Below are 22510 nucleotides of genomic sequence, written 5' to 3' on the forward strand. Positions count from 1 at the left end.
TGCAAGACACACTTTTAGAGTGGATTCTTAGTTCAGTTCTCAATACCATAGAAATATGAAAGAAAATATTAAAGTAGTTTTTTTCAAAATTCAGATAACACACAATTTGCAAGAGTGGCATAAAATATAACATAATTTTTAGAAAAATTTGTGCACTCCCTTGAGTAACAGGGGAGCTTGGTCAGCACTTTGACAAAGTAAAAAAATACATTATCATGAATTTGTATATGAAATCTGGCACCAAATGTTAAGAATTGCTGAAAATGTTCTAGTAATCACTGGAATATAAGCTCTCACTGGCAAAATAATGAGTGCTGTCACTAGCCTTGTAAAAAAAGAACTGTGAGTAGGGTTATAGCAAAGGTAAAGTGTAGTCCTTTTGAACATATATGATAAATTATCTTGAATAGTGCCATGTATGGCAGTTCTTACACTATTGCTTTAACTTCTCCCTGTTCTGGTGCCAGTCGGTGGGCTTTGTTATTTGAGGACATTCACCTTTACAGTGACAGAATAAAGTAGTACTTGGGCAATAGTTATGACTATGGTACAGTTTGGAAGGATACCTTCTATTCAAGCAAAGGGAGCTTATATACCAGGGTTGATGGGGAGGCTTCTATTTTCTTTGAAATAAATAGCAGGCAGGACATAAATCAGTTGAAAATCTGCAGGTTACAGATAATGGTACAAATAATCTTGAATAATCTTGGCTTTCCTTTTTGTGATAGGAAGGGGTCTGTTCCAGTACCTGTTGAGAAAGATGGATGGCAGGAAAAAACCTATTGACCTAGTCAGTGGAGTACCTAACTAAAAAATGTTTAAAATAAACATGTTCTAAAATTTAAGGCAAAATTAAAAGGATGTTAAATGAGATGCAAAGTAGTAAAGGATAAAATTATAAATGAAAATGTAGTGAAAGATTTCAGGCTTGTACTAGAAAATGAACTGCACATGAATTTACACTCTGATGTGGCTGTCACTGTGTGGTTTTTGCTACAAGTGCAGTACCTGTGAAAGGGTGGTTGTACTATTGCACTCAGTTCCAAGTATTGTGCCACCAAAAAGGATAATGAACAAGTCAATTAAAATGGAAAAGACCACACAAAACTAGCAGAACACTATTTGGACAAATTTATTAGAAGATACTTGAAGATATGTGTAATTTGTGTAGGGAGGGAGATAGAAGGGTGAAATCTCAAGTCAAAGGAATGAAGCATACCATCATTGTGAAACAGAATTTACAACTGAGGAATAATAGAATAGACTTTAGAAAAACTTTATCTTCAATATAATGGACTCTGACAGAAGTGTTGTACCAAATTTTGCCCCAAAGTTAAAAGCACTTAGTCATTTTATATTTATTGGCCTGAATTTTCATCAGTACAGTAGAGATATCAACATGGAAGACAGTTTGCTATACATAAATAGTCTACCTGTTCCACATTAGTTTACATATGAGAAATTATACATATTTTAAAAGTACTTCTATCAGGAAGTTGATGTTTAAGTAGCAGCCAATTTCTCCATTTTTCTCTGCTTATCCTATTGGGGAATTCGGGATGGGGAGTTGTCATGCTGTATCAGATGTGCCTGTGCAGATGGTGCAGACACTTGCATTGCGTCTGCCTATGCTTTAAGCTGGCTGCATTAGGAAGAAATGTTAGTTCACAGGCTATGTAACCACATTAGTGTGATTCTGTGCTTGATTAATAAACATTACATCACAGCCAGAACTTGCAGCCATAGTGGGAGAATTTCACTGAAGATCACAGAACAGTGAGAATAAGGCTTAGGTCATACTGGACAAGATTGAGTTTTGTTCTGAGAGAATGCTCAGGAAGGGTCAGCAGCATGAAACATCTATTTTAAGTTTACTGCACAGATCTTTATTAGTATTGGCATCATATTTAGTATCACTTCTTCAAATTGTTCATATTATATTTATCTAATATTTTTCTTTATTTGGAGGTTAGATTAATTAGGAAGGACTGGAGAGTGAAAATTTAAGTGTTTACATTGTTTCAAGAGGTCAAAGAAAAAAATTAATTCCCTCTGTACATGTTTGATTATAACCAGTCTTCCAATTGGTGAATAGTATTGTTGACTATGCCAGACTGCTGTCAAGACCTTACTTTAGATAAGATGTTTTTCTTTTATGTGACATTTGTTGTAGTGATGCCAGAAATTACATCAAACACTATCATTTGAGAGCTGAATTAGTTCAACATTTTGAAGTACTTGATCAAATATTCAAAAAAGATCTTTTTGAATTTTCAAAGTTCTGTAGAGTAAACCTGGGAATGTACTTCAGTGAAATCTGCTTCAGACAAACAGCATCTGTCCAGTTAATTATATGTTGGTTTTAAACAGTAGAAGTATTTAGAAAGTAATATTTTAGTTTTTCTTGTTAGGACATTTTTGTAAATGGACAAATAATCTGTTGACTATGAAATTTGTCATACATGAGAAAACAGAAATGCTGTAAAATACTGTCTGAGTAGGGAAACCTTAAAACTAATGTGAAAACCAGCATTCAAGGATAAGAGTTCTACTGAGGCATCTAGTGTTGAGGCATTTTCTGTTTGTTTTTTATTGTGATACGGTAATCAAATTATTAAAATGTTTAGAAAATTCTCAAAATCAAGTGCTCCAGTGTAACAATATGTTTTATTTCTGTTTTATTTTCAAGTCTGGATAATGTCAGGGGCACTCAAAGAATTAAGCCCTTTCTTACATGGAAAGATACTTTCTTGAAGTCTGGGACTTTAACAGGATTTTGAAAATAACAAAATCCGAATTTTGATGGTTTGGGAACTTTGCAGCATAAATGCATTAAGTCTGGAGGCTTTTTTTCAGTATATACAGTAGAGCTGCATTGTATCAAAGTATTCATCTGTCATTTTTGCAAAACTTTGTTTTCTCCCACTGTTCACATTTTTTATTACATTTAATCTCCTAATACCCAGAATCGCTGTGCAGTCCCCTTCCTACTACTTTTTTCTGTTTGTCTCTCTGTCTGCAGAAGAAAAGAGGCCAAAACCTCGCTGTATACCAGCTTTGATTTTAGTAATAATCTTGAGCAAGTGCTCAAAATCCACCAACATTTGAAAATTAACTGTATTTTAGACTAGGACCGTGTGCCTTCCAAGGTTCAGAAAGCATTTACTAGAAACTTGTAGTTCACACTGTTTTGCAAATCTGCTCTGGTCTTTCAGATAAGTGTTTTGAACCTCTAGGAATTACTTGTAAGATTTTAGTGTTTGAGTTCACTAATGAACTAGTAACTTTGTTCTAGAACTGTTGCTTTGTTCGCTGTAGCAAACTGAAAATCTAGTAATCAGCCCAACCATGGAAGCTCATTCTGTAAGCAAATCCATTCAATTGTTCACAGTTGCTAAATATTTCCTGACTCTTACCTAACTTCTTGGCAAACAGTGGCTCTTTAGAATCTTAGGCAGGCCAGAGCTATAGCGACATTAACTAAACAGTTCTTGAAGAGGCAAAGAAAACCTAAGTAGAAAACAAGTAGAGCTGGTCCTAAATACAGGAGAGTATGTTACCAATTCTCTCAAGCATAAAATTATTTCATATTGTTCTTCTGGTATATTTATTTTTACACTACTTTACACTGAACTGTATTATAAGTTTCAGATACGTAATATTTAAAGCTGTAATAATTTTTTTTCCTAATTCTGGAAGAAGTGAGTTATCTGTTTCGGTTATTAATTATCCAAAGTGTCTCTAAGTTCTGTATTTGTAACTTCTGATAGGAACTCTATTTTAATTCCTGAAATATTATGGCATATTGGAATTTCTTTTATAATTTGTGAGGATTTTATTTGGTTTGGAGCAAAAACAACTTCTCTTTTTTAAGATGTCAGTCTCAGTAAGATTTTTAAATGACTACTGCATACCCTTACAATTCCAAAATAATGCAATATAAGCTGAATATTGATGAGCTGAAAGTGGAATATACTGAAGTAATACAGGAAAGTGTTTTAGGTCTCTTATTTTAATTCACCAAAACATTCAATCATAATTACTTTCTCTTCAAACAAAAAGTTTTTGAGGATTTTTTGATCCTTTGGTATTTAGTCTAGCTATGCCATGCATTTTTTGGTATTTCTGTCCAGTAGGTATTTTATCATATGAAATGTGTCATCTGAGTTGCTAAAGAGTACTGAGGAAAATTTATGGGCTCGCTACATTTCAAATATACACAAACCCTGCTAAATAAACTGGGATGCATTTTTATATGCACATCTTCGTACATTTTTTCTTGTTATCTTACCTCAGTTCTGCATAAAGTCATGATTACATATGAAAATTTCATTACAATAGTTAATGGGATTGCTTTAGCATATCCAGAATGTTTTGTAATGTTAAATACATAACTGTGTGTAAATATCTTCATGCTAGCTGTATCTCATCAAAGAAAAATTATAAGTCTTCCATTGATCCTTTTCAATGCTATAGGCTCTTAGTTTTTTATGGTTACATGAAATCTTCAGAATCAGAATGTTTTTGTCTGTCACAATATGTATTTTTTTCTACCCTTCATGTGTGTTTCTGGTAATACTTTCACCAAATAAAGTGTGCTTCATTTTCTAACAAGTGTTTTATGCACAGCTTCATTGTCTCTTTCTTAAAAGGAAATAAAATCTGTAGAGTTTCGTACAGATTCTAAGTACAAGAACAATAATTACTACAAGGTGGTTTGCTTAAAAGACTTTGTACTGTGGAAAATTGCATACATACTCTCAGATCTGCATTTTTTTCGAATTCTACCCTATCTGTGCCACAATTGGTGGACTTGTTATGGCAAAGTTACACTACCTGCAGTGCTAGGAATGGAGCCCAGTCTTCAAGAGCAATACCAATGTGAGCATAAGCAGTGATCATGTTGTTCTGATCTACCACAGGCAGCTGAATTAGGATTCATATTTCTTGGTTTCATTTAGTGGAGGATAAAATTGCAGTTTTGAAAATGCAATACTTCTGATACATCTTTTGTTGAGTGTTTGTTATGCTGTTAAATGTACCAGATGATTTAGCAATTAAGCTTAAAATTACCAAGCTTTCTTTTTTTCTGCTTCACTTCTTATTAGGAACTGATCATTCCTAAACTATCCACTCACTTTAGTTCAAAGCCATTGGATCAAGTTTTGCCTTTGTTGTGCCTCCTCCATTTGTTAGTTAAAAATGGACATCATTTGAACTGTTCTTGTTTTAAGTGTGAGCAAAATAAGGTCTTTCATATTTTTTTTTAATCTATATCTTCCTTTCTGCTTTAAAGACTTTAGAATATCCCTCTTAGTTTCAGACTATGACTGTGAACCATGTCCCAAACCCAAAGTTTAAATTAGATTACATCATTATGTTGGCATGTACTGGCCATAATTTCTGGATAGAAGAATCTGTCTGAAAGAAATTATTTTGAGACAGTAAGATGAAGACTTTCTTGGTGGTAACAAGCTAGCTTACATAAATAGCTAATTACTTATAAATTCTTTTGAATGTAGGATGAAATGTATTTTCAATAAGGAACATGATCTGTTTTCTTTTTTTTTCCCCTCACCTTCCTTCCTGATGTAATATGTACAACAGCTTGTTCAAACTAAAGAAGAAATTATATTCTTCGTGTTATTTACACTTTGTGGTGAGATCCTACTAGGGAACAAGATTCCTGTAACTTAAATTATCTTCTGCACCTTGTGGTACCTAAATTGAATTTAATTGTTCTTTTACTTTTGTGTATCCATGCCATTTTTCATTAATTTTTGTCTAAATAAATCCTCTTAGATTAAGGAGATTAATATTAAAGTCACGATCCTTGTATTTTTGCTGAATGAGCAAGCTGGACGTAAATTTGTCAAGCTTGATATGAATGTCAAGTCCATCATACAGTGCTGTTGTTCCTCTTATTTTCAATTCAGCTGCAAAACACTTGCAGGGAGTCTGGGTTGCAAACTGGGAGATATAAAGTAGTAGACAGCAATCTACTCTTACATTTAAAAAGGTTTATTCTTACCACATCGCTCTCTTCTGGACTTTTTTCCTTGGTTGCTAGTTACCAGTCAGACACAAAGTTTGTCAAATAATTCCTGCTTATCAAAAACTGAATATATAATTTCTGTTAAACAGCACTCTGTAGTTTTATAATCATTGGAGTTTTCAAGTTTTAAAATATTAATAACTGATTGGCTTAGAGGCTCTTTGTTGCTTGCTTTAAATGGTGTGTGATAGGTTGTAGGACTTAATGAAGAAATACAAGCATGTTTTGAAGTAATTTTAATGAATGTTGGAAAACTATGATGTGTACAAGGGTACAGCTCTTTTGGTTGAGTCACTCTGAAGTTAGTTCAAGTGGATCTGATTATCTTTTGTCTGAGTTATGAAAAGGCTTTCCTAGGAGGCAGAGAGCATGAAGTTGAGGATTAGAAAGCCTCTGACAGGCAAAGACCCAAGAAACAATAATACCAAAAGAAGGCTTTAAGTGAAATTTAAATTACTTGTATTAACAGTAAGTGGCACACATAGGAATGTGATAAAAACACACAAACACACAGCTTCAGGGGAATTTCGTCCATTTTGTATAAGAATTGTATTTGAGCTGCACTACATTAAATTAAATTTTAGTCAGAAGATCTATATGACTAAGGACCACATCTTTAACTTCAGAATATGTATGGGTGGATTTAAGGTTTAAATGTTCGTGGCCAGTTTCTGGCTGGCATTTTCAAACATGCTCAAGAACGCTCTTCTCAGTTCTTTTGCTTATCATAGATGGGCAATTATATTCATCATGGGGTAAGTGCTTCCCTTCAAAGCACTCATTTAGCTAAATGTCACCTGAAAGGTTGTTTTTTTATATGGAAGCTGATGTTTTTTTACTTCAATTTATTTATCTAGGGGCTAAATGTTAGTAAAAGAAGGTATTATGTTGTTTCCAGGTAGTCAACACTTTGAATACATGCATTTATCCTAAAACTAATGCATTATTTTGACTAGGGGTTGGTCTTGAATTAAGAACAAGATTTTTAATTTGTAGAAGAAAATGGCATAATAAGAGGAAATACTGAGCTTTTTAATTATATGTGGTAGTTTTTTTGTGAACTTCTGTTCTCCTCAATTCATCTGATAGTATGCTGCATAAGATTTTATGGCAGATTTTAATTCATTCAGGCAGCTGTTTAATCATTGCTAAATGTGTGTGTGTATGCATTTATCTATTTTGGTCATTCTGGAAGATGGATTTTTCTTTCTTTGTCTTGCTGCTACCTGTCATACTTTGTACATGATTATATCCAACATATCAACTGGAAAACAGCAAAAAAAAACCCAGCTCTGAATGAATGGTATTAAGTATGTTTGATCATTTTCCATAGTACCTGTTAAATACAATGTAGAAAGTGTTTAAATCTTTTTCAAATGCAATGTAGAAATTAAGATAAAAGGAAATAAGATATTTTATTTGTAGAATTTAAGCAATTATTTATATGTAGATATATAATTACAAATTTATTTTGTTTTATTGCAAATGGCTGTGTTTATAAACTTCATAGAAAACTTGAGTTGCAAGAGAAATTTAGTTTGGAATCAGAAACTTTTTCTGTATAGCTGTCAGCAGTCATCTAAAGAACCTGATAACAACAAATGCATTTAGATTTGCAGTTCACCAGGCCATAAATCCTGAAATTTCTTGAAACAGTTTTCTCCAAAAATGTTTTCATTTGCAAATGTTCATCATTTGCAATGAACTTCCAGGGGGTTTAATCTTCTGTTTGTTACCAGGAATAGCAATTCTGTAAATATGAGTTCATAAATTTTAAGTATACTAAATCAGCATGTACAATGTCTTAATGCTGTTCAAGAAGAAATTAATGTGAAAGTATGATATTGATCAATTTTCCAGTTCAGTTTTTGTCCCATTAAACTACTAATGAATAATTTATTAATTAATAATTTAATGGGACAGTGCATACTCTGCAGTGCAGACACTGTTAAAAAAGATAAAGTAACTCTTGACTTATCCATATATTACTTTATAAGAAATAGTTTTATTCCTGAAGAGTTATATAAAAAAGAGCTTATTCCTGATTAACAACATGGACTCTGTTAAGAATTTAAATGTTACTGAGTTTTTTCCGTATTGCAAAATCAAGGACTTGATTTGTGGCTACTTCAGCCTACAAAAGAGGAAAAGTATGACATTTTCTATAAATTGTATTTGTTTACTTTTGAACAAATAGTCACAGAATATTAATACACATAGCATTTCAACTGCTACAAGATCTTCAGAAATTAAGGTCATCTGGTTAAAGGAATTTCAACAGTTTTCATCAGTGGTTTTATTTCTGTTATCCTGCTTTCTCTGGCTCCATAGTAAAATATAATTGAAACAAAAATATTTTGACTCATTGTCTGCCCAGTGCAGTGTTGTGTTTTTCATTTCAGCAAACAGCAAATCATTCTACTGCTGAGAAAGCAGTACAACTGAAATGTTTTATGGGAGTATTTTGCTTGGTATTTTATCTCCAAAAAGACACTAAATCATGGAACCAACCTAAATTTGTTTAACCAAATATGTTTCCTTATTCAGAGGAGGAACCTGCTCCAAACAGTGTTGTTGAAGAATACCTTCAAGAGAAGAGAAAATATGAAGACAAGCGAAAGCAACAGCCAAAGAAAGGAGTTTCCCGTGAAGATCAGGTAATGATAGCCTGGGCAACAAAAAATCCAGAAAATTACTTATGTTCATTTTTGAATATGTTTTTCTCTTCATTTGTATAAAAGCAGAGTTTAAAAATCTGTCATTTCATTTTCTATTAGAAGAAAGTTATTATTTATAAAAATAGTTATTTTTATTACCCAGGTAGACAGGCAAATGAATTTTCACTGTGTGTTTGAAAGGGCTCCCAGTTTAGTTGCTAAAATCTTCTGAAAGGAAATGCTAGTCATGAAGAGGTGTCCTTGATTACATTTTTAAGAATTTGCATTTCTTCACCTTATGCTTTCCTTGCTATAAGATAACACTGGGACAGAAGTTTACATATTTGGCATTTGGTTTTTAACATTTTAAATTACAGTTTAAAAATATTAAATTCATCAATACTTCTTGTTGTGAAATGAAAGAAATTGTTTATAAGCACTGTAAAAACACACGCTGTTTTAAATACAATTATTATTCAAAATTAGTTAGCATGTCTGTAGGCTCTAGTAAGCAAATATGAGCAAAGTAAGGTTTGCTTTACAAAGGCATTTGTTTTTTCTAAAATAGGAAAGTCTAAAATGGCTAAATATATGAAACTGCCTATGAAATGGAAATACCATCAACATAAAATCTGTGCTGTACATCAAACACATAGGTTTGTAAGCGCATGTCAGTTCAGCTACGAAGATGTTCCTGTTCACGTATTGAATCTAGAAGAGATTGGAAACTTGAGGCTTAGTAAGTTCAAAGCAGCATTTGGCAAACCTTTATATATGCAGCAAGCTGATATAGCCCTAAACTAAAAAGTTTATGGAAACTTTGTATATTCAAAATCCCATTATCTTTGAATCAAAGAGTACTAAAGCTCTGTTGGCAGTGTGGATCAAGGGACTTAAAACCATATCTAATGAATTTATATCAGCCCTGTCCTGGACATCACCGAAAAACAAGATGAGATTATAGGGATATGTATTCTAAGAGATCTTAATTTTTATTTACGTAACTCTGCTGGCAACAATTCAACAATAATTAATCAACTTCTTTGTAATCCATTTCACTTGTGGAGAACCTCTTCTTGTCTCACACCCGTTGTAACTTATCCTACAGTACAATAGCATTTTCCATCCTTAGTGCAATAATTAAGGAAGAGGGAGAAAAGGTATCTTTCTCTAAAATACTTGATAATAGCCCTCCTATTCAGCCAGGGTCAAATTATAAAGTTATTCAAAGCACAGTATAGCATCTAGTGACTCATTGCAAAACATGCCTACTAAGATATTTCAAAATTATTTCTGTCATCAGGTCTATTCACAGGAATGCTGTCACCAGAGAAAATTAGACAAGACACAAGGAATGTGGCTTTTTTTTGGTCACAGTTTCATATTAAAAGGGTCAGTTTAAGTTTGTTTCTTTCTGATGACCTCAGCAAAGATTTGCTGTCTCAGGTGTTGCAAGTACAGTGTTTGTTTACAATAGTATGGAAAGCTATAGAACCAGAATGATTTGCAGGCCCAAATATCCTCAAAACTTTCCACTTTCTCACCTTAAACAGAAGAATAGACAAAAAAATAAAGAAAGTAAATGCAAAAAAAGTCCTCCAAAATCTGCCCTTGGCAGTGCAAAAATATGTTTTTGAAAGAATTCAAAAGCCAGGAAACTCCTCAAGTTAAGATTGCTCCCAGAAGGAAATTTGATTCCAGTGAACACTTCTGGTATTTCCTATTTCTGTTTTCTATTCTTGTTTAGTTTTTATTCTTTTAAATTTGAAAAACTTGACCAAACAAAACTACACAGCCATACGGAGGTGTTTTACAACATAGGTTGCCAACCTATCACCTACAAATCAAATGTAGCCTGCCACATAAATTCAGTTAGGCACTTACTCCCTGATGCTTTCCTTTTCAGGAATGTCTCAAATATCAGAAAAAAAAAAAAAAGAAAGCTGTGGGCTGTGCAAATTATTCATAAGCTCTTTGCCTTTTTTTGAAAACCCCCCCTCTGTACCATCGCAAGGCTCAGACATATGACTTGTGTAATCAAACTCCCATTTGAGATGATCAGAAACAAGAACTATGGTATGACCTTCGGGTGTTATCTGAGATTAGGTAACTTCATTGTCCCTGAAAGATCAGGCAATGTCTGTTTGAGAATAAACCAGCAGATTTAAATGAGTATGAGCTTTATATATACAGCATAAGAAACTGTATCTGCAGAATTATTTAAGCTGGTTCATTTTTTTATAGAAAAACATTGAGTTTTTTCAATGTCCACACATAATTTAAAATATCATCAACAGAAAGTATATAAGTATCAGTTAAACTGGGTCTTCAAGGCTTGAATGGTTTGTAATTTATACAGTAGATTACTTTAAAATAGGACAGTAGCATATCCAAAAAGTAAAATTCATTGTTGGCAGTGTTATTTAATCAGCTGTTTTATTCTCTAGGTAGCTGCAAGTATTTGTTCCTTAAATATTCCTTTTCATTTCACTAGATAGTGAGAGAAGTATTTTTTCACGTCTGACAGGCACCTCCCTGCTTCTCTTGTTGCCTCAGCATTGCCTGCCCACTCACTCATCAGGGCTTTCCTTGCAGTCCCACTCTCGCACCTGCCATCACCTCTTGCTCTCTCACTTGCCTCTCTAAAGTGTTTCTTCCAAATTCATAGGAAACATCGCTCTCATTGTACTTCTTCTCAAAATAATAAAAATGTTGTATATGCCTGTTGGTGTGTAGAAATATACAATTTCTCTAAAACCAGGTGTTTAATTTCAGACACTGGCCTTGTTAGACCGATTTAAAACAAAGTTAACCCAGGCAATTGAAGAAACTCCTGAAAATGAGCTGTCTGAACCTGACGTAGATAATGACGAAGGATGGTGAGTTTTTTTCCTTTGGGTTTCTGTTTTACATATACAAATCCTGCTGTACTAGCATAGTGACACTGGTGTGCATAAATTTGAGTAGCAGAAAACACTGAATGTGAAGGCAGCTGCTCCATTAGGAGTCAGCTAAAAGGTACTGGTTTAGCACTCTGAAAAATATGTCATGAGAGCAGATGACATTTAGCATTCTCTAGTTTTAGATCTTTCTAAAACTGTGTGTTGAGCGTGGTGTTTGTAAATGATGGATGAGATTGAGATAGTCTGACTTATCTGAAGTGTAGGGTGACCCCAAGGCAGTGGGATATTACTGAAGTAGATAAAGCACTGCAGAAGTTACTGCCTTAATGTCTCCCAGTCGAGGACTCAGTTTGTACCCTGTTGTTTCATATTCATCTTTGATACAAACTACCCACCTTAGGTAATCAAAGGGATAAAAATCAATATGATTTGAAGTGTGATCTTAAAGCTCTAGGCTGCATGCAGTTAAATGCTCATAAAAGTAGACATAATGCAAAAATGCATAAAATACCTGGAAAAAAGAAAATAAATCCTGGCAAAAAAGTTTTGTAAGGGTCTGTCCATCTCTGTTTATAAGGCAAACACTACAGCTGGTCCAACAAAATAGGCTGTCTCTGCCTACAGTTTTTTTTTCATAGTTGTGTGCATAAGCCATTTGAGCTACAGCAAAATTATAATAAAATAGAAACTTTAACAAAGTTCGTGGCAAATATTTTAAGACAATCGGTATTTCTGTATATCAGATTATTTAAAAATATTTTGTTGCTTCTTCAAACAGTGTTTTCTTCCTTCATTACGTCTTTTCCTACCTCAGGCTCTTTGAGGATGAGAGACAACATACAATATAAATTTGAAGATCCTTGGAGTTCACTGGTATTTTGAGATCCTTCTGAGCTACCAAAGTGCTTTTATGTCCTCCAAGAATTATAGAGCAATTATTTCATTCGGAAGGGACCTACAGTCATCATCTGTCCAGCTGCCTGACAGCTTCAGGGCTGGCCAAAAGCTGTTTTGTTAAGGGCATTTTCCAATTGCCTCTTGAACACTGACAGGCTGGGGGCATTGATCTCCTTTCTAGGAAGCCTGGTCCAGTGTTTGACCACCCTCTTGGTAAAGAAATACTTCCAAATATCTGGTCTAAACCTCCCATGTCTACTATATGATTCTTTTATCTGGCCTTTTTATGAGCATTTTATGAACTTGATCTTCATGTCAAATATTTTCTTGTCACAGTAATATGACCAGTCTTTTAAATACCTTTATAGAGTTCAAACATATCTTTCCTATTTCTTTCTGAGTAACTACTGATGCCTAATCACCAGCAATGCTATCCACTGTTAGTCCTACTGAATTAAGAAGTGCTGTAATTTATGATTATGTTATGAAGTTCAGAAAACAATACTACAATCAGAATTGAACTAAAACAAATACTTAAAATAATATGAAAGTACATAATAGATTAATAATTAATATCATTAATTTTGCAGCTCAGCAGTAAGTGTTCATGTTAACTTTACAGATAGATGAGGCACTCTGTTTCCAAATAATTTACTTTGAGGCCACGTAAATTGTGAAATGTATGTTACACACGTTGGCTGTAGACAACATTAACAAAGCAATGAAATCTTCTGAAAGCTATGAATTATTGTGTAAAGCACTGGGAAAGTTAAATGGCATATTTTGGATTAAGTGTTTACATTTTCAGTACCTTTGTTTCATAGAAATATTTGAGATAACTATAGTGACTTTACATTTTAAAATTCTTTTTAATTTGAATCTACTTCTCAAAAGACAGTAACTTCACTTTATTTGATTTTTATGAAATACAGTTAGTGTATGGCATGTGCATGTATGGTACATACAAACAACGTGCTTCCTCCAGGCCATTTTGTAGGTCATGGTTGCTGTTTTTATGGGAAGGGAAAGCCTGCCAGTATGCTTTGCTCTACTGTCAGGGTATGTTATCTGAAGTAAAATGATTGCCTCTAAGACATTTTTATGTGTCCATGAGTGGCCACACATTGAGGTATAATTTTCATTCTCTGTCAAGATAGAAACCATTACCAATTTGTTATGTTTTCTTTTGTTTGGCAAACTTCTCTCTGCATATTTGGCTGAGCTGCTGTATTGGCATGGCACATAGCAGACATTTGGGCACTTTTCAGCAGCATTCTACTTTTTATGCAATAAAAAAGGAAGAAATATAACTCTATTGTAAACAGTGTGTATGGTGTTTGATAATTATTACCAGACTTTACTGTCTAAGAACACATCTGAGGAAATGTAAGGAGTGCTGAAGAGAAATGCATAAGACTAAATTTTAATGTGGGATATCAGAATCTTTGCTGAGACATTTTATTGCAACTTCTACTGCTCTGTGAGAATGATTATTTGTATTTGTCTGCAGCAATCAAAATCCAATATCCCTTACAGAATTCAAAAATACCATCATAAACATGGTATCTGCTCAAAGAAGGGATCAAAGAATAAAAATGTCTGACAGTAAGTGGACACAATTTTACAGCATCTGGGTACCTTAGAAAGACATTCTTGATCTGAGTTCTTCCAGCCATTATTTTCCTTCTGGCTTCATGTTGACAACTAGTGCTTGTGCTTTTCTCTTAATGATTTGTTAGATGTTCTCACTACTATTTGATCACTAGTGGTTCATTATTTGCTTACAATCCAAGTAAGAAGGACTTGGATGCATTACTATATTCTTATTTCTTAAACATTGTATAAAGTGCTGCAGAGGTAGGTAGAGATTATCTGTCAGAACTCAGTTGCATTCTTGGCTTAGAGTCTTAACCAAGAAGACTTTTCCCAAAAATGTAGGTGAGGTGAATCATGGTGACAATGAGGTGTCATTTGCTTAGAGACTTATATTATGAAAACCAAATATGTCACAACAGAAGACCCAGCTGGAATCTGCTTGATACTTGCCACTTTGATTGCTTGATAGGCCTGAATTTGAATAAGAAAATGCTGCACAGGCTACACTTATTCAGAACTCTGCTGCTACTCATCTTGTGTAGGACTTACTGTAACACATATAGTTGCATGCATGTGATACTCATTCAGGTAGTAGTGACACTTCAGAGTTCTCATGATAATAATAAATAGTTGCAATTGTAGTCAAACACAGCTTTCATTCCAGAAGGATGTTACAGCAATTGCAGATAATGAAACTAATGATGGAGATCCTGTGAACGTGACAAAATATTTTTCATAGAAATAATCCAGCAATGGGATAAAAAATTCTGATGCAGTCAAGTACATTCAAAAATTGTTTTACTTAATCTGTGCAAAATATTCCTTTTCAAATAGGATAAGAGTGATACTTGGTACTGTAAAGCACCCTTCGATCAAGTAATTCTGAGAGTTCCAAGTGCTTCTTTAAAGATGTGAAATCTGAGACTAAATAAAGCACTCAGCTAAGTCTGTCTGTGTTGAGTGGAAGGATTACTTTTTTGTTGCTGTTTTTTTAATACCTGGTTTTCATTTCTTTCTAAGCCTTTCCTATTGAATGGGTGTCTAACTTAGTTCTGTCCGGTTCTCATACTGTTGATCACTCTTATTGGAATTTAGCCATTGCTCTTTTTAAATTGTATCCCACTTTTCAAACTGCTACTCTTTTTTTCCAAAATCACATGAATTCTGAATACTCCAATAAACATTCAAAACTTCACATTATACATATGTTTTGTAATTATATTCTTCTCCAGTATAGTCATAAGTGGAAATGAACTAACCAACCATTACCATATTAAGGTTTTCACTTTGACATTAAACTATGGCTGTCTACTCCTAGACAGGGCTCTCCAGCTGAATTTTTAGGAATCTTACATGCTTGTGAAATGTGAGAAATATATCTTAACTTTCCTGTGTGGAATATTGGTTTTTGTTGAAGGAACAGATTCTCTGCTATAAAAATACATGTCATGTCCTTAACTAAAATCTGGACTTAACTCTTCTCCCTCTGATCTTTTAAAACAAGTGGAGGCTTCCTGAAACTACACGATTTACTGGAATGCTGAAGTATATCTAGTGCTATGATAACTTTTGAGTTGGTGGAATTTTCTGTGGTAATGAAGCCACCACACTGCTTTTTGAAAACTCACCTGGTTGCCAAGTCAGTTTAGCGTATATCTATATAGGATCTCCATACATTCTCACAGAAAAAATGCACAAAAATGTTCAGGAATCAACTTTAGTATTCCTCAACATTCTTGAACTTAAAATGTAATTGTCTGTGTCAAGTAGCTGAAAAGTCAAAATGATCATCACTCCATACCACTAAAATACCACACATTGCACACAAAACCAGTCAAGTTTACAGAACTTCATAATACATGGAAGACACATAGGTTTGGAAATCATGATGGGTAGTTTTTTGGATTGATTGAAAACACATCCCTATTCATTCACTGTTTGGGTCTGATGCTCTTCAGAATCTTCATCAGTGACAGAGGCAGTGGGACAGAGTGTACCCTCAGTACATCTGCAGTGACAGGAGGCTGAGCAGTTCAGGTGGCACTGCAGAAAGATGGGATGAACATCCAGAGGCACCAGGACAGCCTTGAGAAGTAGGTTCTTGTGAACCTCATAAAGTTCAACAAGACCAAGGTGATGCACCTGGGCCAGGGCAATCCCAGACAAGGTCAGAGACTGGGGACAGCCCTGCCCAGAAGGGCTTTGGGAGTGCTGTGGCTGAGAGGCTGGACATGCCCCAGCCATGGGCACTGCCAGCCCAGAGAGCCACACGTGTCCTGGGCTGCATCCAGAGCAGGGTGGGCAGCAGGGCAGGGAGGGGATTCTGCCCCTCTGCTCTGCTCTGCTCTGCTGAGACCCCACCTGCAGGGCTGCATCAGCTCTGGGGGCACAGGAGGGACATGGACTCTTGTGAGCTGGTCCAGAGAAGGAATGCAAAAATGGTATCTCTCCTTTGAGAAAAGGCTGAGAAAGCTGGGGTTGTTCAGGATAGGTAAGAAAAGGCTCTGGAGAGACCTTATTGTGGTAGATATTTCAGTAATTAAAGGGTTATTAAAAGAAAGAGGGAGAGTGACTTTTTACTTGGGCAGGTAGGGACAGGATGAGGGGTGATGATTTTAAATTGAGAGATTTAAATTAGATGCTCGGAAGAAATTCTTTACTCAGAGGGTAGAGTCACTAGAACAGGTTGCCCATAGGAGTGGCAGTGGGGTAAGACTGGGTGACCTTTAAAGATCCCTTTCAACCCACACCATTCTATGATTCTATAATATGAGCATTGAGGCAATATTTTGTTCCTGTTTGAAAACTATTGCCATGCTGATAATCTGAGTTCTGATAAATACGGTTTTAATTGTTACTTCTTCAGTTTTGACTTCATGGAAGATGCCAGATTCATTCTGTTGGACCTTCAATATTCAGTGTAGAAACTGAAATATTAATATGTGAAAGTTGTTCCTTACCAGATGGACATGATTATGTAAAGTGCATTAAAATTGCTGCCACCAGGGAATCAGCCAAAATCTGTATCATCCTCAGTAGAAGGATTTGGTTTGTTATTAATCCCATCAGTTCACAAGTCAGGGCTGCAAGTAGACCCCCAGTTGATTTTAGAGTTTGTGTTACAGTGAAGCCCAGTAATTTTTCCTTCGCTCTGCACCTGGCTAGAAGTTTAGGATTTCTTCTTCAGGATTCAGATCTCATCACTGGCCTTTATCTGCTCTCAGAATGCACTCTGCAGCCTTTCAGAATATGACTGAAACTGCCAGCATGCTACATAGTTCATTTAATTAATAGCACGTGATACCAGTGCTTCATAACTGAACCACTGCAGTGTTTCCTGGGTGGAATGTAAGGTGTTACATGTGAAACATAAAGCTTCTTAATCTTTAGAAGAAATCAGCTTTCCTTCCCTGTGGAGTGCTGTCACAGTTGTAACTAAGCAACAAATGTAAATAAGTCACTTAAGTTTTTTTGGAAGTATGTCTAGACTCTGAAACTTGGTCTTTCTTTTTATTTAAATAACATAAATCCATTCAGTTTTCAGATATACTGTGGGACAAGTAAAAATGAGCAAACTGGGAATTTGGAATGAGGTGGTAGTTTTTCACATGGTTTTTCAGTCTAAAATTCTTCTGGTTACTTACCTTTGTTGTGTCTTTGTTGGTTAATTTGAGGTATAGGGAAAACAGACCTTTTTTTAAATCAAAATGAAAAAGTCAATACCTGAAAATACCTTCCAATTTGTACAAAAGGTTGTTGTGAAAACTGTGTGACAGTCAAGGTCTTCTATTTTAAACATAAAGGTAGTCAAGGTCTTCTATTTTAAACAAAAAGGTATTTCATGCCTTGCTTAATGGATGGCTTCATGTCCATATTGTGTGATTACTACTGTTGTCCTCCAAGTTATTTGTAAAAAACCTCATGTAAGATAATGAGGATTAAAACCAATTCAAATGGATGTAATGACGTGCATACTTAAAAGGCACTGTTTAAAATCTCATGTGTCTTAGAAGGCTTTTAAACATACCTTCTTCTTGGTCATAAAATATCTTGATCTGTACATAGATCAGATGCTTTACACAGATCAGATCTCCTGATTTTAGCAGAAATTTAAGGGAATAGGTCTGGTTTTACTAATTTATTGGTTCTGTGGACAAAAAACTCAAAGAAGTTCAGTGCTAATCATTTAAAGTACAGCCTGGCTTATATAAATCAAATACTGTAATCTGTTCCCAATTCTGAATTTCAGAAAACGTCAGTGGGGCCACTTAAATATTGTGGGAGCATTGGGTGCTAATGCTGAGTTCTTTTTGCCAGGACAATAATTGCAATTTCAGTGTACAATTTTTTACCCAGTTTGTAGGGATAGTTTCATTTTACACTAGAACAAACAGAAAATAAATCTGTATATTAAATGAAGGTATTCTCTATCCACCATCAACAAGTGTGCCCTCTATCTTCTTTAAGAAACATTTTTGTTCATAATACAAGGAAATTTCCTTTCAGAAGATTTATGATTGCTTTCATGAAAAATATGGCACAATTAGGAGTGGAAACAGACAATATTTTATTTACCTTGTAGTCTCACAGTAAAAGGTTTTGTAACAGAGCAATTTGGGTCTTAAAACAGTATCAAGGCCTCATTTTTTAATGTCTCTTGTAGAGTATAGGCTAGAATTGGTTTGGACTGGGGTATTTTTTAATTGAAATAGTAATTTTAGAATCAGTAAATGCTGAAGTTAGCCAGACAGTTTTTATATTACAAGACTTAATTTCTAATAAGAACTAAATCACAATGCACACTGTCAGTATTTAATCCATATGCATTTGATAATGTGTTCCATTTTATTTCCAGGATTTTCTATGTACTGCAGCATATACTATTTAAATTTTCAGAGTGAAGTTCTTCAGGACAGACACCTAAAATATTGGTTATATTTCTTTATAAACCTTGTTTAATATACATTTTATAAAATGTAGAATTTTTTTCCTACAAAACCTCAAATTCAGGGTTATGAAATACAGCTTCCTCAAGATTAGCACCAGTCTTTGCAGCTTCAGTTGCAGAAGCTTAACAAACACAGAAAACCCCTGAAAACTAAGCTGCAGTCTGTTTTACATGCTGATGCTAGCTTGGGGAATGACAGAAAAAGTGCTGCTGTAATTTATGCCAGTGAGGCACAAAGATGGATTAAAGCCATGTTTGCTCCCCTCCTCCCATCCAGACTTGAGCCAGCGTTCCTTCACTAGTCTGGAAAAACTGGCTCTATATTAGGTCTCTCCTGCTAAGGCCATTGATTTACTCAACTACATTTTTTAAAAGTTGACAAAATACTTACTTGATTGTTACAAAGGATAAATGAATGCCAGAGGTCTGTATTAGAAACACATTGGAAAGAGAGGTTTCTTTTCTGTTTGGCAAAAAAATAAGCGTTTGTTTGGGTTTTAGTACTGCCACTAACCTTTAAAGGAAGAAAAAAAAACCACTTCTGCTGTAAATCTTTCTTTTTTCCCTCCAGTTTTGTCTCCACCTTCACCCCTGTACTGCTAGAATATGGTCAGATTTTGCTTGATTTGTAAATGCCACCCCCTACCCCACTGCTTCAGTCAGTAATTCAAATTAACAAATTGTTCTTCTGCTGACGTTGTATATTGATTGCCTGTAGCTGTTCAGCATGTCTGAGAAAGAGCATTTAAAGTGGGGCTTTTTGCTTGTTTATTTTTTGCTAACTCCCTGTATCTGAGTTTATTTGGACTAGGCATCTGAATTGACTACTGTTTGACTTAAATTCAGAGATGATCCATGCTTCAGTTAAGAGATATCTACTGTTAGATTTACTGTCTGGAAAGCTGATCTTTTTTATTGCCAGAAAATCTAGTGAAGAATGAAAAAATAATCTTCTAAATCTTTATTAGCCTGGCTTAAGCTTCCTGTATATTTACACACCTTTCCAAGCACCCCAACTTCATCGCATTAAATGACAAATCTAAGAAGTAAAGATTTTGATATATTCAGAATGAGAGAGGGAAGGGCAAATGAAAAGGGAGAGTGCCCAGAGAAATCCGAATGTTTTGAAAATCTGAGTATTTTTGTGCTAGAAATATTCTCCTCTCCTTTCTTTTCACTCCAGCTGTGTGCTTTGTTGATGAAATAATGCCTATCTGCTTGCGTTAACTTGGGGTGGTGATTTGCTGACTGACTTCCGAGTATCAGATGTTGTACAAGCTATTGCCAGAGACAGGATGCTAGAATGGATGAATCACTGGTGAGTTCCACCAATGTGGCTCACATATCCCTGTAGTAAATGCTATGTAGAGCTTTTCTTTACGGGTGTGCTGTCTGGAATTTACATTTTAGTCTTCCATACCAGTCTATTGTACCAGGAGCAGTTGTCTATTTAAAGCATCCATCTTCTCACATCAAACTACCTAACATTTTTGTGAAGATAAATATACGATACATATGAATTGTTATAGAACAGAAACAATATCAAGATAGCATAGGATAGCTCAAGATAGGATAACTGAATTTTATTTAGAAAAATATTTATTGCTTGAAAAAATTAGTCATCGTAGTTATTACAAATAAGGTGAGCTTTTTCATAGTTACGGTGATTCTCCTTCTCTTAGAAGGTAATTTACAGTTAAATGTTCTTTCAAGAGAAAAAGATTTTTAGTACTATCTTGAGCAATCCAAGAATACAATACTATATTAGTCTTCACCAAGATTATGTTACTTTGTTGTTAGCTTTGCAAACAACAAAGGGGTTCTTTTTAAACTGGAGGTCCCATGGTTAGTGAAACTATTAGTTTCTTTTTCTAATTTTGGCAGCGATTGCTTTGTGATAATCAAAGCATATTATGGTTTAAATAAACTATCTCAGAAAGTATTATATTAGAAATATCTGCAAAAGTTCTGTTCTCATAATTTTATGCTATAGGCCAACACGAAGAGAAGTTACAAGCAATTAATTCTTCGGTCTGTGAAGGATCCAAAACTTGCTGGTTATTCTGAAGAGGTTAAGCCAATTTTCAATCCTCCATTTCAATCCTCCAAATTCAAAGGGCTGGTTAAAGTTACCAGAAGTGTATGGCCTGACTTTGTATAATATTTTTAAAGCATGTTTTTAAAACATATTTTCGTCTTTTACTTGCTTAACACTAGGGACACTTTTGCTTTGTGCAAGAGCAGCAGTAATCGCTCCATTGTAGTTATGGCTTAATGCAGCCATCAGCCAAGCCCCAGGCAGCTGCTCACTCACTGCCCCACCTGCAGGGTGAGTCGAAGGGTAAAACCTGAAAACTCGTGGGTTGAGATACACACTGTTTAACAGGGAAAGCAAAAGCCCCCCACACAAGCAGAGTGAAACAAGGAATTAATTCCCTACTTGCCATGGGCACGCAGATGTTCAGCTATCTCCAGTACAGCAGGGCCCCATCCTTCATGACAGTAGGGAAGACAAACACCATCACTCCAAACATCTCCCTTTCCTTCTTCTTCCCCCCATTTTATATACTGAGCTTGATGCCATATGGTCTGGAATATCCCTTTGCTCAGCTGTCCTGGCGGTGTCTCCTCCCAGCCTCCCAGGCACCCCCAGTCCCCTCCAGACCACCACGGCAGCAGCAGAAGCAGAAAAGGCCTTGGCTCTGTGTGAGCTCTGCTCAGCAATAACAAAAACATCATCATATCATCAACCCTGTTCAGCACAAATCCAAAGCACAGCCCCACACCAGCCACTGTGAGGAAAGCTATTTCTACCCCAGTCAAAATCAGCACAAACAGCTGAAAGCTAAAATATTGAAAACTATAATAGACTCTTCTGGGTCTTGCAATTAACCTCAGGAGATGCAGGGTGGGGTGGTGTTTATAGCAACAGTAAAATTTTAAATTTCTGTGTAAAATCTGTATCATAATCACTAACATAGATTAGTAGTAACTACTTACAAAGTAGTAAGTGTTTTATATGAATACTTAACGTTTGCATTATGGCAAATAGCTGTATTTATAACTATTTTCTCACTACTCTTCTAGACATTTTTTAGTGTTTAAAACTTCCATGGAATAACTAATTATTTGGATTTTGATAGATCTAAATAGCAAATTGTATTTCTCTTTTTAAATATCAAGTCAATAAACATAAAAAATACAGGGTGTTATGAAAGTATTAAAAAAAGGGACAAGATATCCCATCATTAGGAAGGGAGATGAGGAAAAAGAAACAAGGAATGTGGAATGATGAAAACAAGTACTTTAAAAAAGAAAGAGTGAAATCTCTTAGTGGTAACAATCACAGCAGAATCCTAGGACCAGAAATTATTCCTAGAAAGCATTGTGTGAAACAGTCTCTTCTCCCAGTTAACAAGTGATAGGGCAAGAGCCTTAAGTTGTGCCAGGGGAG

General features: G+C 35.0%; 1 protein-coding gene across 1 annotated transcript in view; it reads left to right on the forward strand.

Moving 5' to 3' along the window:
* Positions 1–22510, forward strand: part of CWC27 (CWC27 spliceosome associated cyclophilin) — a 98260-nt gene that overhangs the window by 66601 nt on the left and 9149 nt on the right. Inside the window, exons 12-13 of the mRNA XM_005492981.4 lie at positions 8603–8712; positions 11488–11591. Of these exons, the coding sequence (XP_005493038.1) occupies positions 8603–8712; positions 11488–11591 (214 nt within the window). The remainder of the gene's footprint in view (positions 1–8602; positions 8713–11487; positions 11592–22510) is intronic.

This window comes from Zonotrichia albicollis, chromosome Z, assembly GCF_047830755.1.
Source record: "Zonotrichia albicollis isolate bZonAlb1 chromosome Z, bZonAlb1.hap1, whole genome shotgun sequence".
Classification (NCBI taxonomy): Eukaryota; Metazoa; Chordata; class Aves; order Passeriformes; family Passerellidae; genus Zonotrichia; species Zonotrichia albicollis.